This window comes from Megalops cyprinoides, chromosome 16 (genome assembly GCF_013368585.1).
Source record: "Megalops cyprinoides isolate fMegCyp1 chromosome 16, fMegCyp1.pri, whole genome shotgun sequence".
NCBI classification, from domain to species: Eukaryota; Metazoa; Chordata; class Actinopteri; order Elopiformes; family Megalopidae; genus Megalops; species Megalops cyprinoides.
Window position 1 is genome coordinate 5,987,789 of NC_050598.1, and position 15,874 is coordinate 6,003,662.

The window sequence follows — 15,874 nt, forward strand, 5'->3', positions numbered from 1 at the left end:
ACATTTAGTTCTGCATTTTATTTAACATAATTTTAAAGACAGCGATACACGGATCCAAAACGACGTACCGTGGTCTAATCTTGAATGTAGTGCTCTGCGTTGCCGCAGCAGTGGTCTCCACGGCAACCAAAGGACCAGCTGTTTGTGTATACAGACAGTTGTGCAGCTTGAAAGAATGTTGCAAAACGTGGGACGTCTGTTGAATGCGTTCGATCTACGTTCTAACATAACTCCCGATATTTGCCTTGACATTTACACCTGTATGCGCCTGTTTATTTAACGCGTAACTAGTCGATACAAATGCATCGCCCAAAGTATTTCACCCCGACAGAAGTTTCGCAGCACAACACAGTTGGCGACATATGGGTTTCTTACTTAGGTAAGGTGTACGACTTGACACCGTTGGTGAATGAACACAAAGGTGAGTTTTCAATGGCGCCTCGTTCTCTGCAATATTTTAGCTTATGCTGTGTTGGTTTGTTAAAAGAAATACATTTCTTGTGACGTGTCTGCTGCTGTGGTAGGAATTTAAACTTTTAACCCATCCGTTAAGGTATAGAGTTTAAAGACTTTCCCAAAGAAAAAATATTGCTTTAGTTTTAAAAGCTAGCAGTCTTGGGTAGAGGCGGGTAACGTTCTCATCCACTTAAGCCAGCAACAGTTATATTTCCGTAATCACGTAGGCCTATGTCATAAATCACAGTATCATCTATTACATTACATTCGGGTGTAACCTCCCACGTCACTCCCTCTCCCATTCTCTCCTTCACTCTTTCTCTTTTCCAGGTGATGTGCTGTTAAAACCTATACTTGAGTGCGCAGGGAAGGACATCAGCCACTGGTTTAACTCGAAGACGAAAGATGTGAGAGCACCTGCTACGTTCATTCGACCAGCCGTTTTGGCTTGTACAGAGCGCGAACTTTTGTGCAGAGCGTCATTACTTAGTCTTACGTTTAAGATATTCGTATCTCTAACCTGTTCTCAGATCAGGACCCACGTCGACCCGCTGTCTGGATGCGTGAAGTATTACACCCCCAGGGGGCGTTTTGTGCACGTACCTCCTCCCTGCCCACGCACTGACTGGGCCAATGACTTCGGGAAGCCGTGGTGGAGGGACAGCCGCTACGAGGTCGGGCTGCTGTCGGCGAAGACACGGTGGATCCGTATCATCAACACGCTCACCTCTCAGGAGCAGAGTCTGGAGGTGAGCAATCCCGCCACTTGGGGGTGCTGTTTTCGCAGGGTCAGAGAATGAATCAGCCTCAAAAGTAAGAACCAGTCCTGAATCTGACAGACACAGGAATGGGCACTGCAGTCAGGATCAAGCTGCAGTTACACGGAGGTAACCTGGACCTGAATTCATTCCACTAACTGAGAAGCAAAGGCCTCTTCGCATTTCAGGTCCAAATATTTTGCCCACTGTGGCTAGGGCCATAGTCTGGCTGTTCTTTACATTTTGTAGGAATCCTTTGTATGATCTGACTGTGCATATGATTTGCTGATGGGTAAATCCACCCTGTGGTTAGACTCAGTTCTGACAGTGAAAGTGCCCAGCTAAGTCACACTTTTAAAAGTTCTGCTTCTCTGTAATCAGTCATTATCATTACATTACATTTGCTTAGTGGATGCACTTATCCAGAGGGTCTCAGCTTACAGTTTGTGCGTGGTATCCATTTATGCAGCTGGATATTTAGTATTAGTGTTAATACTACATTTACTGAAGCAATCAAGGACCTGAATTTTCCTAAAGGCACAACAGGAGTGCCCCACCTGTAAATCAAACAGTTCATCTCCTTACCACTTTGCCACAGTGCTGCCCAATGTTACCATACTGATGAGCTGAAATGGGTTTTTTTTCCCAGCCCTCAGACATCAAGGGGAGGGGCCCCCCTTGGCGTTAACACGGTTGCCATATTATGTCAGCTATCTCATTATTTTCTGTTATTTAAACCTGTATCCAAATGCCAGCGTAAATTTCACTGACATTTCCATCTGAATCAAAAGGTGGTTTTATTGTGTTTGTTTTTTTCTTGTTGTTGCTAATGGGCTGTATGTTCAGTAAGGCAGAGACGATTGTGTTTGAGATGTTGAGCCCTGAGGTGGAACGAGAGGGCGTCAGAATGGCCGAGTCCATACAGCACCGGCAGCGCCCTGCAACATGGGCTGAGATCTGGCTCACATCAGCTGGCCTTGTTCATACAAGAAGTTCTGTCGCTAGCCAGATACTTTGTACTGCCCTCTAGTGGCAAGCACAGTTCCTGGCATTTTACATTTACATTTACATTTATTCATTTAGCAGACGCTTTTATCCAAAGCGACTTACATAGGTTACAGTTCTTTTACAATGTTATCCATTTATACAGCTGGATATTTACTGCATTTCAATTATTTGCATTTCAATTTAATGTTTTTTTTTCCTGCCTCTTTCCCTTCTGGCAGATCCTTTTTATAATAATAATAATAATAAAAATAATAATATCCCTATTGGGAAAGCAGATATGTTTAGTTAACATTATTGTGATAACTGCCAACAATGCGACATGATTATTAAGGGATTACCATGTGTGTAAAACCTAGACTAATGTGGTGCTGTGAATTGCTAAGTTTAGCTCTACTTAAAATGATGCACATGGTGATCAACAGTTATAGTTAATATGCACAGCATGAATGCAAATCTAATCTTATCTTATCTTATCTTAAATGTGGCATATTTTAAACATTGTGCATTGCTGCAAAAGAGCATTACCAATAACATTAGCCAGATCGGACTGAAATCTGAAAGGCCGAAATGCTAAAAAGAAGGGGGCAGTAAAGTCTGGTGTACACAGGAGAGGACATGAATTAGTGAAGGCGTGTAGGCCTGCAGGACTTTGGCTCTCCGATGAAGACCTCACAGCTGAAATGCGGTCCTGCTCTGCCCAAGGGAATCAAAGCTATTGTGAGTCTGAAAGAATCTGTTCTGCCCTTTTGAGCACAGCTGCCAGCTATTGCTGGGCTAGAGAAACCTCTATTAAATGGATATTACGGAGTACAGCTGCCCGCCTGTTTCTTCGCAATAGACTTACAAATCTGTGTCTCTGTAAGCTTTGGCTCAGAGCCCCCCCAACACACACACACACACACACACACACACACACACACGCACACATGCACACACACACACACACACACACACACGCTTTGGCCTGTCCACTTCAGTCTCATCCTTGTTCCAGCACAGAGGGCCTTACAGCACTCTGTATGATGAAGGTGTTCTCACAAAATGCGTTGTGAGCGCCTGAGTTTAGGTACCACCTGTGGGAGCACCTGGTTGCAGGTAGAATGTTGACTGCAGACACAGTTGTGTCATTTCTGTCTGTGCCACATCTGAGTCAGCTTTGAGCATGTAACTTCATAGACCTCCGCATTTTGTGACTCTCAATAAATTTGTACCCTTTTGCATATCAATAGACGGGTCTTTTCTCCCCTTTTTCGTGTCTGACTGACCCCATCATCTCTCTTTGGTAATTCCTGTACTGCCTGGACTTAGCGCCCTCTGTGGTTCTGTCCTCTATCCGTGTGGACATGTGCCTGTGGGCTTAATTTCAAATCCATTTTGCTTACCATTTATCTCAAATTTTCCATGCACTTCCGGTCATTGTTGGTTCTGCTGCAAAGCAGAAATTATACTCTTAGAAGGTTCTGTAGTTTTGAATTGCTGAAATGTTTTTGTCAGCCATGTGGCATACTGTTTTGGGAACAGGTGTCTGATCAGAACGCTGTAGGTTCGAGGCTTGAGTTTGATGCCGGTGTGGTTCCCTTGAATATAGTACAACAGCCTGAACTTCTTTAGTGAAACAGCTGTTCCAATGGGTCAAGTGCAGAACACAAGTCTGCCTCAACACACTGTCTGCTAGGCCAGTAAACGAATGCCATGATGCTATTGGTCGGCCAGGTGTGCTCGGAGGAAACCCTGGATGAGATCCTGCAGCGCTACCTCCGCTACAACTCCAATGCCACCAGCTACACCTGGAAGCACGATGGCGTCGAGATGGATATGAGCAAGACCCTGAGCGAGAACGGTGTCCCGGACGAGGACGAGGAGTTCTATCACTGCCGCCTGGACCGCGACCTGTTCTCCCCATCCATCTGCCTCTACTTCAATGATGACCTCGCTGAACTGTGAGCCAATCGAATGGAGGCTGCAGAGAGGGCGTGGCATGATAGCTGGGCGATCTGAGAGGAGAATGAGAAATGATAGCATACAGACTTTTCTTTTTTCATGATTGCAGGGTGTGTAGTTTTCTTGAGCGGGAAGGGTGGGGAGTGGGGGGTGGGGTCCAAATCTGGACTGTTATATCTCAGTGCTTTTCTTTTCTCCTATCTCGCTCTCTCTCGAGTATCTCCTCCAGATTCCCTGTCTGTCTTTGGAAAAGCTGTGCCTTATTCACACAGCATTAATTTATTAATTGTATCACCTTTTTTTTGTAAAAATGATAATCCAGCTGTGAGTTCAGCAAATTAGGAAACAAGCCTCTTACATTTTTCTACAAACTCATGAATTAGTATCCTGAAAATGGTCTAATGCTGACTTTTTTTCAAATTTTCTAAATGTAGATTTATTATGAAATAGCAGATGGTAAATTTAAGGCGATTTTATTTATTTACTTTAGTGGATAACTCCTTGGTGCATTTGTTTTTCATACACATCAAATGTGACATTTCAGTCCAAGCCAAATCCTCAATGTACACTCTGAAATGACAGCACATCTTGGTATTAAAAAGACACTGCAGTCTGAAATACAGCCACATATCAAGATTGACTCTTGGTTACCATGGTAGTCACAAAAGGAAATTAACACTCCACCCCTTCTTCTCACCTCAGCGCTCTTTCTTTGCCTCTCAGACAGTGTTCATTCAGACGTGTGCTGGTACAATAAAATGTAATAAATCTTATTCAAAGTAGCTCATATAGCTGGAGGTCCAAAGTGACTATCTCTCTTTCCACCTATCATTCGCCTTATCTGCTCTCTATGACACCTATGTCTACAGACAGCTGCACCAATAACCAAAGGCATACCCTACAGATATTTCCTCATTTCCAGTCCATACTGTTCTAGGGTATTCCCCTTAATATTACAAATTGTGTGTAATGCTGTATGTTCTAAAAAGTCACACAATGTTTTACTCTCTTTGGAGAATATTAGGAACAGCTGTCAACCTGGAAACGTTGCTTTACTTTTAGATCTCACGCCAGTGGAACAGCTTGAGCACCTGCCCTTTATTACACCAGCAGTACCTTTTGCTAGTCGATTGATTGTTGTTGGCTATAATAAAAAAATGCATTGTGTCAGTTACGCCTCATGTGTTTTCATTTTCCTCATTACTGTGAATTTACTCCATTCTCCTTATATGGTAGTCACGGGGTTCTGATATGCTTTATTCTTCCTCGAAGCGCATTTCGCACAAAGTCACCTTGCAAACACGGGAACCGACTCGGTGTCAGGTTACTGCAGATGAGAGGTCGACTTCCTATCAATAGTTTGAGAAATGGGTGCGACACTGTCGTTTTCATTAAATGTTAACGCTATCGGCAGTTATGTATTTGATGTCTACCTCTATAATATCTTCATAATATTGCCATTTAACACATAACATTTACACAATGTTTTGTGAGGTGCTACAGCTTATTACGGCAACGTTTCAACACTGTTAGAACGTTAGGATGCCCAGATGTACTCCACTTTTATGGAATGGTGCAATACAGTTAAAGTTTTAATTCTCTTGTGCTTATTTCTTCTCTATCATTAAAGGCGAGTTTGCGTCTTTTGAAAGCTATTTCTCTTGTTCAAGAAAGTGAAAAAGAGAAAAAAAAACACCGCTTATGATAAGTAACCACATTTTTTTTCTTCTTCCACTGGTATTAAGTAGTTAATTTTTAAGCAAAGAAATCTGATGCAAGTCTGGGCATGGCCGCTGCAGATTCCCCCGGCCCCCCTCTGAACGTCCCTCCCCGGCACACAATCCCCCCCGCACCAAAATAATTTTATACTACGGTGGGGGCCTTTAAGAATATTAAGGTAGCCATATTTGTTAGATTTGTGTAGCGCTCTGCAGTGCGGAAAGCGGGAGTTGTTACGACAACTCTCGACAGAACGACAGTAACCAGGAAAGCCTGGCTTCCGAGACAAGTCGAAGAAAAAAAATAAACATGTAACAATGTAGTTTGCACCCAGCTAAACACCCCTTTTCTTGTAACAATGTGAATATTTTTGAGGAGGGAGGGGAGAGGAGAGAGAGAGAGAGAGAGAGAGAAAGGAGGAGGAGGGGGGGGGGGGCGTTCTGAAATAATATAGTCAGCCATTTTTTATGTAAGGGGATTTTTTCTTATTGGGGGGGTTGTTAAAAAATAAATATAAGGGCGGCCATCTTTGTTTCTCTGCCTTGTAGTGTAAAATATTCCAAAACGTCCCCCACTTTTTTGTGTGTCGATTTGAATATTAAAAAAATCATAATACGGGAGAAATACATTTCTTGTTTTCGCGCACGGGGTCGGTGACAGGAATATAATGTCCTCTCCTCTACGCGCCTGTGAGGAAGATGAGGGCATGGTGGTTAATTCCGAGGGAGGAGATTTTGATGAAGAAGAAGAAGACGACGGAGACCTAGACGAGAACGCAAGCGACATAAACTCGCCGGCGGCGCCTAGAGAAACTGCAGCACGAGCCGCGCCAGGTACAGTACGGACTGTGGCTAAAGACTCGGGAGCGCGCATACAAAATAGAAACGTTAGCTTTAAACACAGACACATACGCCAAAATTTAAAAAAGCGAGAAGGAAACATTTTGAAAGACACCTTTGTTATGTGCCGCCGTGTACTGTTATGTTTTGTTCCCGTTAGCTGCTGTTACACGACAAGCTTTTAGTGCATTATAGGAGTTGAAAGACAACTTTAGCCAAACTCAGAACTTTTCACGTTTAATTTTTCCTCAAGTATGGCCATCAGTTAAACAGACCATCCTCGTTATTACTCCCTTCTCATATATGAACAAATATTTGTCAACTACAATAAAGGTTAATTCAAATATAAATATGTTGCATTTCACGATATGCTCAGGTCTTTTACAGACAACATGGAGTCTCCCCATTCTCAGTGTTTTCTCTATAGAATATGTGGTGTTTGATGGAAGAGTGGCGCATGATGGAGCTTGAGCGCGAGGGTCACATTTGATTGAATGAGAGCCCGTGTGACAGACTGTAAATAAACTTGACCCTACCCACTGTCCCACTGACAGGGACGGTTCAGAAAAGGACACTCAGCTGCGTGTGGCCACAGCTTGACCACAAGTGGACGAATGTGCAGTTTGTTATGCAGCTTTTCCCTCTCTCTCGAGTTCGTGACGAACGTCCCTCGAGTGGATATGTGACTGAACAATTCGATGAAAGATCGGATTTGGGGGATATCCGATTGTCTTGCAAAGGACAGGGGATGCAGCAAGATGCTGCAACCTTACTAAAACGACTGAGGCCCATGCAATTACAGACTGTATCCATTAAATACACAGCTGAATTACCACCCTTACAAATATCACAGCCCCAGACAGTATAACTGAAATATTTTATGCATAATGTAAATTATTAATTCTTGTTATATATCTGTATCCATAGTAAGAGAGAACTTGGTGTCCTTTTAAGACATCGATACTATTTATTTGGATGAATTAAACCATTGGAATAAAGTCATGTGAGCATAATTTAGAACAGACATTGCACGTGTATTAGGGGGGTTTGAGCGGTAATGCATGCGTTTATTAATCGGAGCGCGTATTTATAAGAATGCGCAAAACACTGCATATAAGGCTATTTACAGTGGCCTTGTTGGTTTTTTTCGTATGTAAATATGTTGAAAGCAACGCCGCAAATCTGTCAGCGTGTATCCGTGTTCTCCCCGCACCCCCAGAGGCCCGAACAAGAGGTTAGTCTGGGGGTCGCGACGCAGGTGTGGGAATTAACAGTGGGAGGGAGTCGTTTCAGTTCATCGCGTTGCTTCGCTCGCGGCCTCAGAATCCCCGAACCCAGAGTGCGTGCTGCTGCCGCCTCTGGCTGCGCTTAGCAGCTGAGTGTAAAAATGCAAGGACCTTGCCCGGACGAGAACTGTGCGTTACAGTACCAACAAAGCAAGACAGCAACATCCCAACTACTGCACCAAGTGCGGTTTCCACCGCGTACAAAGAATTTTTGGTTTTGAGGGCGTTTTTGGTTGGTTTAAGTGTGAAGAGGAGCCTGTGTTTGCGTGGGAAAAAAAAACAAAGCCGAAGCAGAACATCTGGATTTCAATGAAGAAGAACTGATACCACCTTATCTTTTTCTAGAAACTGCTTCTATTCTTCTGAGTTACTGTTTCGAATATCATAAATATGGTTTATTTATTTATTGTTTGCCTTTCTTTTGTTTTGATTAAAATTTGTTGTATAAATATTAATTAATTGTTGCTGTTGAGAACTAATAGTCAATTACATATCCTCAAACTGGTCATTGTCAGAGTAAATATATTGTGTTGTGTATATTTAAACGTGTTGCCCATACTGTTGTTTTTCTGGCAATAAGTGATATGGCATCCTTTACATGCTGTAGGAGAAGAAATGCATGCATACTTATTTTGTACACCAAGAATTTTGATATTTGGGTTTTAAGCCAATGTTTGTTAGCATCTATCTATCCATCTATCTATCTATCTATCTATCTGTCAAATTGGCAGTTTTTTTTTCTTTTGCATGCTTCAAGTCATGAGAAACCAATAAAGAGTGATTGATACATATTATCTGAGCTGGTCTGGCAGTTCTTCAAGGGTCAGAGGGCTCAGCAAAGGCAATTCATTGACAATAATGCATGGGGTGTTAACAATAGCGAGCTAGCAGTGTGTGAGTGTGTATGTGCAGTCATGAATGCTGGGTTATTGTGCTTTGCATTTGGAACAGATTAAACGGATAACAGCAGTGTCAGTGTCAGTGTCAGTATGGCTTGAGGGTAACTAGACTTGCTCCTGTGCCTCCCTGCCCAATTCAGATGACTGTGAGGATGGGGGAGAGGCATCGGACAGAGATGGGCTGGGAAAGAAGAAACGGGGCCCCAAGAAGAAGAAGGAGACGAAAAAGAAAGACAAAGATGGAAAGACACCCAAATCACACAAGCGCAAAAAGATGGTGAGTGTGCGGCTCTGAGAGTGTGTCTTTCCCTCATGGTCAGTGTTCCTGCTCTTCTGAGCGCTCTCTGCAGTTAACTAGTTGCAGTACAGCATGTCATTCACTCGTGTTCACAGTTTTATTTTTTGTAAAATCCACTTAATCTGCCGCTCTCTTCTCCTGTCCATCTCTGTCTTACTTTCTCTCTTGCTCTGTTTCTTTCTCCCTTTCGCTGTCCATCTCTCTTTTTCTTTCTCTTGCTCCCTCTCCTTCTTGTCTTCCTCTCTTTCTTTCTTTCTCCATTTTCTCCCTCTTTCTTTCTTTCTCCACGTCTCCCTCCCTCTGCCGTTCTCTCTCTTTCTCCCTCTTCCTGTCCTGGTCTCTCTTTTTCTCCCTCTTTCTCACTCTCCCTCTCCATGTCTCCTTTCTGTTTCTTTTTTTCCCTCAATCTCTCCCTGTCTCTCTCTCAATGCCTCTCTCCCTCCCTCTGCCTCTCTCAGGAAAGCGACATAGAGAGGGACTCAGAGAGGGAGTATGGCGAGAACTCAGACAGCGGGGCCAGCGATTTCGGCGCTGGGGGGAAGAAGAAGAGGAAGAAGCACAAAGAGAAGAAGGAGAAGAAGACCAAGCGGAAGAAAAAAGAGGATGGGGAGAGCAACCAGGAGGAGACGGCCAAGGTAAAGGGGGTTCTGCCACAGGGTTAGCTGTTCTGCACTTTTACGCCCCCTCTCTTCTTTCTCATAACATGAGAAAGAAGAGAGCTGAATGGCTGAATATCAGCTGGTGTTTATTTCTAGTTCATGTAAATAGGAAATAAGGGGGTGATACACGGTTTGGCATTGTTATGTATTTTTATATTGTAGAACCCCTGTTCTGTTCTTCTTATTATAAAATATACAGCACTCCATAAAATATAGTCCACCATGATCACCAGTGAGGTAACACAATTTAATGGAGTGCTGGATGATGATTTCATTGGAAGGCCTGGCTTTTGACCTTATCAAACGGGGCTCGCTGATTAGCCGTTGGTGTGCTTTCTGACCCTGCCTCCCTTTCTAGCCGGTGGAACAGAAGACATCAGCCCAGCTTGCGCGGGACTGGGGGCTGGAGGATGTGGATCACACCTTTACAGAGGAAGACTACCGCACGCTGACCAACTACAAAGCCTTCAGCCAGTTCATGAGGTACTGCAAGAGGGAGAAGGGGCACCTGACTGATCCGAGGTCAGGAGAAATTGGCTAACGTCCTAAGTGCATTATCTATTACCAGTTCAGTGTCCTTTTGGTTAGATGGTACACTGTGAGCCGAGAAAGCTGGGGGTTCACTACCTCTCAAAAAAATGTAACCTAGTGACTCCCTGCTCAGCAGTGGAGAGATGAATAAGGGGTATGTGCACTGTGGTAGACTGGCATCCCCCCAGGGTTTTTTCCATTTCATAAAGCCTCACGGAAATCAGGAAAAGCATAACTGAACAAGCTACTCAGACACAGATTTCACCTTCCCATTTGTAGCATTCAAACACCCAAGCTGTCAAGGACTGCAGTTAAAACTGGCTCAGGCTGTAACATTCTTCCCAGTCTGGATACCACGGCACACTCTGCAACAGGGTTTGCCCTGGAAGAGCCGATGGGCCTGGCAGATATGTGAGATTATTGGTGGGTGTAGATTCAGCGGGAAAGATTGTTTCTGCTTATTGTCCCCTTTCCCGACTCGTGCGTGTGAAAACCGAACCCTCGGTAAATGTTAATGACGAAGCCCGGCGTCAAGTTCTCTCTGCTGTCCCGCGGCGTGCCAAGACCAACACCAAAGAAGAAAAGCGGATAAATCTGTTGAGTAAGCGTATCGGCCGTTTCCCAGCAGCTGACCGCCCCCCTTCTCCTCTCCTCTCCACAGGCCCATGATTGCCAAGAAAAACCCCAAAATCCCCATGTCCAAGATGATGACTATCTTGGGGGCCAAGTGGCGCGAGTTCAGCTCCAACAACCCGTTCAAGGGCTCCGCCGCCGCCGTGGCAGCTGCCGCTGCCGCTGCCGCCGCCGCCGTCGCCGAGCAGGTCTCCGCGACAGCCGCCGCCCCCGAGCCGCCGCCCCAGCCGCCCCCACTCCGCAAGGCCAAGACCAAAGAGGGCAAAGGTGAGTCGGGGTGGGGGTAGCGGACATGTCATATATCAAAAAACATCTCATGAGAGGAACATGAATAGGAGGGCAGGCGAGGCTCCTGAGTAGATCAGTGGTTAAGGCATTTGCCCTGAGTGCAAGCTGAGCTCTGTGGCCTGGGTTTGATCATCCGCCAATGATGACTAGCAGTACACAGCCGTAAAAGAAATTGCTGGATTGCCGGATTGAGAGGGGCTTAGTATAAAATTAGTGATTCCAAATTAGATTTTCATAAAGGGGGAACAAGCCTTAAAAACAGACAGATGTTGGAGTGAAAAGGCTATGAAGTCAACTAATGCCGATGAGCTTTTACTTGTTTCCTTTTTAGATCAGAGCTGTTTTGTAAATAGAGGAGTCCAAGAGTCCACGTCCTTCTTCCTTTTAGGTTTAACAGTCTTTGCTTTCCTCTTCCTCATCCTCATCCTCCTCTTCCCCTCCAGGCCCGGGGTATAAGAAGCGCAGTAAGAGCCCCCGGGTCATGGACAAGAAGAAGCCCAAAGGGAAGAAGATGGCCCCACTGCGCATTAAACTGGGGGTGCTGGGAAACAAGAGGAAGAAGAGCAGCTCTGTGAGTGTGTGTGTGTGTGTGTGTGTGTATGAGTCTATGTATGAGTAAAGATATATGTGAGTGTGCCTGAATATGTAAAAATGTGAATGTGTGTGTGTATCCAGTAGGAGCGTGAGTATGAGTAGGTATATGTGTGTGTATGAGTGTGTATGTGAGGGTGTGTATGAGTGTGTATATTAATGTGTGTATGAGTGTATATAGGAATGTGTATACGAGTGTGTGAATGAGTGTGTATATGACTGCGTATACGTGTGAGCGTGAGTGTGCATATGAGCGTGTATGCGCATGTGTGTGAGTGTGCATGACTCTGAACACCTCTCTCTTCCTCAGAGTGAGGACTTGGATGACGATGACTCAGAGCAGGAGGACTCCAGCGTTCACAGCTCCTCCGTCCGCTCCGACAGCTCTGGGCGCGTCAAGAAGAACAAGAGAGGCCGTCCAGCCAAGAAGAAGAAGAAAAGTGAGGCACTCCCTTCATAGCTCTGTCTCCCTTCCTCTCCCTCCTCCTCTCTCCCTCCCTATCGCTTTCCCTCCCTTTCTCACTCTCTTTTCCTTTCTCTCTCTCCCTCCCACAGCCTGTCCATCTTCTGCTGTTGTTCTTGTTCTGTCTTTCCCTGCACGTTTCCCAGTTCAGATGTTCATCATTGTCAGCTGTTTGTTTTGAGATGTTCGTTCTGAGCAAGTCACTTCATAAAGAAATTGAATAAGGTCCACTGTAACTTAACCTGGATATACTATGTTCCACATTCCCTCCCTTCTTGCCCATCTCTCCTTTCCTCTGTCATCCTCATCCCTCACTGTCCCTGCCCCTCTCCACGTGCAGTGTTGGGAGATGAGGAAGGGGACGGCTACGAGACGGACCACCAGGACTACTGCGAGGTGTGCCAGCAGGGCGGCGAGATCATCCTGTGTGACACCTGCCCCCGGGCCTACCACCTGGTGTGCCTGGAGCCCGAGCTGGAGAAGGCCCCCGAGGGCAAGTGGAGCTGCCCCCACTGCGTGAGTGACCAGCTGCCCCTGCTGCCAGAGAAGCTTCCACAAACCCTGAAAAACTGCCCCTGTATCCTAATTAACAGCCCCCCCCCAAGTCCAAGAAACTGCCACTGTAGCCATATAAACTTCCCCTATCAGCCTAATAAATTGCCATTAGAGGGAAAATAATTTACTGCTCTGTAAATGCCCTTACTGTATGGGGATTGTCTGATATCTCCTCCGTCATGCAGTTCAGACCAGAAGCCAGATTAGATGAGATAAAATGGATTTCCTGCCGACATTTTATATTGCGGTAACGGCCCCATTTCCTTCAGCGCTCTGCAGTGTGGCGTTTCCATGTGGTTTCCATGGCAGTTGTTTCTCGTGTTTTTACCCCACAGGAGAAGGAGGGGATCCAGTGGGAGGCGAAGGAGGAGGACTTTGAAGATTACGAGGAGGAGTGCGAGGATGGGGGCGGGGCGGAACTCGGGGGCGGGGGCGCGGGCGGCGAGGAGGAGGAGGACGACCACATGGAGTTCTGCCGCGTGTGCAAGGACGGCGGGGAGCTGCTCTGCTGCGACTCCTGCCCCTCCTCCTATCACATCCACTGCCTCAACCCGCCCCTGCCTGAGATACCCAATGGGGAGTGGCTATGCCCGCGCTGCACGGTTAGTAACAGCTGTGCTGGCCAATACGGTGGGGAGGGGGGGGGGATGCCCTTCGGGGTGTTTAATTCTCTGGCCTTTGTGTGTCTTGTCATCCCCGCAGTGCCCTCCAATCAAAGGGAGGGTGCAGAAGATCCTGCACTGGCGCTGGGGCGAGCCCCCTCCCCCTGTTCCCGTGCCCCCGGCCCCCGACGCCGACCCCGACGCACCCCCTCCGCCTCCCATGAAAGGCCGTCCGGAGAGGGAGTTCTTCGTCAAGTTGGCTGGCCAGTCCTACTGGCACTGCACCTGGATCACTGAGTTACAGGTGAGGGCTGCGGAGAGGGGTGGAGACTGAGGAAAGATGGGATTAAAAGAGGGTTGCGCAGAGGATGGGGAGACTCAGGGTCTAAGAAGGTTGGGAGGTTTCATGAGTTTTTGACACAGAGGAAAGGTTAGCCCTGTTTTAAGCATGCTTCATGCCTCAAGCTTTCATGCTTCATTCCCCCGTTCCTGTCCAACTGCCACAGCTGGAGATCTTCCACTCGGTCATGTTCCGGAACTACCAGCGCAAGACGGACATGGACGAGCCGCCCAGCCTGGACTACGGTTCAGGGGGGGAGGAGGACGGGGGGAAGAGTGAGAAGAGGCGAGCCAAGGACCCGCAGTATGCTGCCATGGAGGAGAAGTTCTACCGCTACGGCATCAAGCCCGAGTGGATGATGATACACCGTATCATCAACCACAGGTGTGTGTGTGTGTGTGTGTGTGAGTGTGTGCGCGCGCGTGTGTGTGGTAGGGCTTGAATAGTGTTATGTTCACACTCAGTGGTCTGGGAGTATTGTTAGCCTGGTCATACAGTGTTACTCATTCAACTGGAATGGATACACTTATTGTATGTTCTATTGTTCTGGAAATCGCTCTGGATAAGTGTCTTTTAAATGCATGTAATATAATGTAATGTAGTGTGTGTGTGTGTGTGTGTGTGTGTGTGTGTACGCGCGTGTGTGTGTCAGATATACGGACATTGTGGATGAACTTTTGCACTCACCATTGGTGATGGAATGCAGTTCAGGCAGCAGTTTGATTGGTTAATTGTATTGGCTACCTAGTTCATTAATTGCTTTGGATCAGTTGACTGGCTAGATGCTTTGGCTAACTGTTAAGTTAATTGGTTTGGCTAATTTGACTGGTTAATTGGTTTGGCTAGCAAATGAGTTGATGTTCACTGTGGCGGATAAACAATCTCTGTGTGTTTGCGTGTGTGTGTGTGTTGGACAGTGTGGATAAGAAGGGCAACTACCATTACCTTGTCAAGTGGAGAGACCTGACATATGACCAGTGCACCTGGGAGAGGGATGACCTGGACATCCCTGACTTCAGTACCCACAAGACCAACTACTGGAGACACAGGTATCGAGTGTGTGTGTGTGTGGATTGGTGAGGGGGTACAGGGAGTTTGTTGGCTGTTGTTTTGTGGTCAGGGTAATGTATCAGTGAGACCTTTTGGTCTTCAGCAAACAGCGTGTAGGTCTTATTATGGGTGGTTGAGTTTCTATAGCAGATTATAGTAGATGTGTGTCATGTGTATCAGTGCAACACATGTAAGCAGCCTGTGTGTGCGTATGTTTATAAGAGTTCTCATCAGTGTGACAGAGGTGTGTATGCTGTATCTGTCAGAGACGAGGTGATGAAGGAGGACCCAGACAAGCCGAGGAAGATGAGGAGCATGAGGAAGGAGGACGGCGATGAGCCTCCCAGCTCTCCTGTCAATGATGTGAGTCTGCACTGATGGGCAATGGTTTGTTCTTTCACAGTCCTCACCAGTCTTTTCCATATCCTGAAGATCTAATTGGCCTGTTCTATACAGCGCAGACCTCATTGTCCTGTTCTGTACAGGGCAGACCTCATTGGTTTTCTGCAGTGCTCATACCTCTTCAGTTAAGACTCACTTGTCATGTTTGCTAGATGGTCATGGTTCCTGTGCATCACTGTGTCTCTCCCTCTTGCCCCTCCCTCACCCTGCAGCCCACGGTGAAGTACGAGGAGCAGCCGGAGTTCGTCTCTGTGACGGGGGGCACCCTGCACCTCTACCAGCTGGAGGGGCTCAACTGGCTGCGCTTCTCCTGGGCACAGGGCACAGACACCATCCTGGCCGACGAGATGGGCCTGGGCAAGACCATCCAGACCATCGTCTTCCTCTACTCCCTCTTCAAGGAGGTAGGGGCGGGAGGCCTGGGGCGTTGGACCGATTGGTTCAACAGCTGTGATGTGTGTGGGTGCAGGAACTGGCTGGCACATGGACAAACACGTGCTGAACCGATGAATGCACTATGTCCCTGAAGTGACCGCAGTTGGCAGCAGTGAGAAAC

The 15,874-nt window shown here is 46.5% G+C and overlaps 2 protein-coding genes across 4 annotated transcripts in view; both read left to right on the forward strand.

Moving 5' to 3' along the window:
* Window positions 1–143: 143 nt before the first annotated feature.
* Window positions 144–4,214, forward strand: LOC118791324 (cytochrome b5 domain-containing protein 1). The gene is made up of 4 exons (XM_036548640.1): window positions 144–421; window positions 787–863; window positions 987–1,205; window positions 3,936–4,214. The coding sequence occupies exons 1-4, from the start codon at window positions 301–303 to the stop codon at window positions 4,164–4,166; spliced, it is 648 nt and encodes a 215-aa protein (XP_036404533.1). The 5' UTR covers window positions 144–300; the 3' UTR covers window positions 4,167–4,214.
* A 2,134-nt stretch (window positions 4,215–6,348) lies between these two features.
* The window catches only part of chd3 (chromodomain helicase DNA binding protein 3), a 38,305-nt gene continuing 28,779 nt past the window's right edge, over window positions 6,349–15,874 (forward strand). For all 3 annotated transcript variants that reach the window (XM_036547567.1, XM_036547565.1, XM_036547566.1), the window contains exons 1-14: window positions 6,349–6,715; window positions 9,047–9,183; window positions 9,663–9,839; window positions 10,222–10,346; window positions 11,056–11,294; window positions 11,759–11,886; window positions 12,217–12,346; window positions 12,710–12,885; window positions 13,260–13,526; window positions 13,627–13,830; window positions 14,033–14,250; window positions 14,784–14,915; window positions 15,183–15,279; window positions 15,531–15,722. In XM_036547567.1, coding sequence (XP_036403460.1) covers window positions 6,550–6,715; window positions 9,047–9,183; window positions 9,663–9,839; window positions 10,222–10,346; window positions 11,056–11,294; window positions 11,759–11,886; window positions 12,217–12,346; window positions 12,710–12,885; window positions 13,260–13,526; window positions 13,627–13,830; window positions 14,033–14,250; window positions 14,784–14,915; window positions 15,183–15,279; window positions 15,531–15,722 — 2,388 coding nt within the window. In that variant the 5' untranslated portion in view covers window positions 6,349–6,549. The remainder of the gene's footprint in view (window positions 6,716–9,046; window positions 9,184–9,662; window positions 9,840–10,221; window positions 10,347–11,055; window positions 11,295–11,758; window positions 11,887–12,216; window positions 12,347–12,709; window positions 12,886–13,259; window positions 13,527–13,626; window positions 13,831–14,032; window positions 14,251–14,783; window positions 14,916–15,182; window positions 15,280–15,530; window positions 15,723–15,874) is intronic.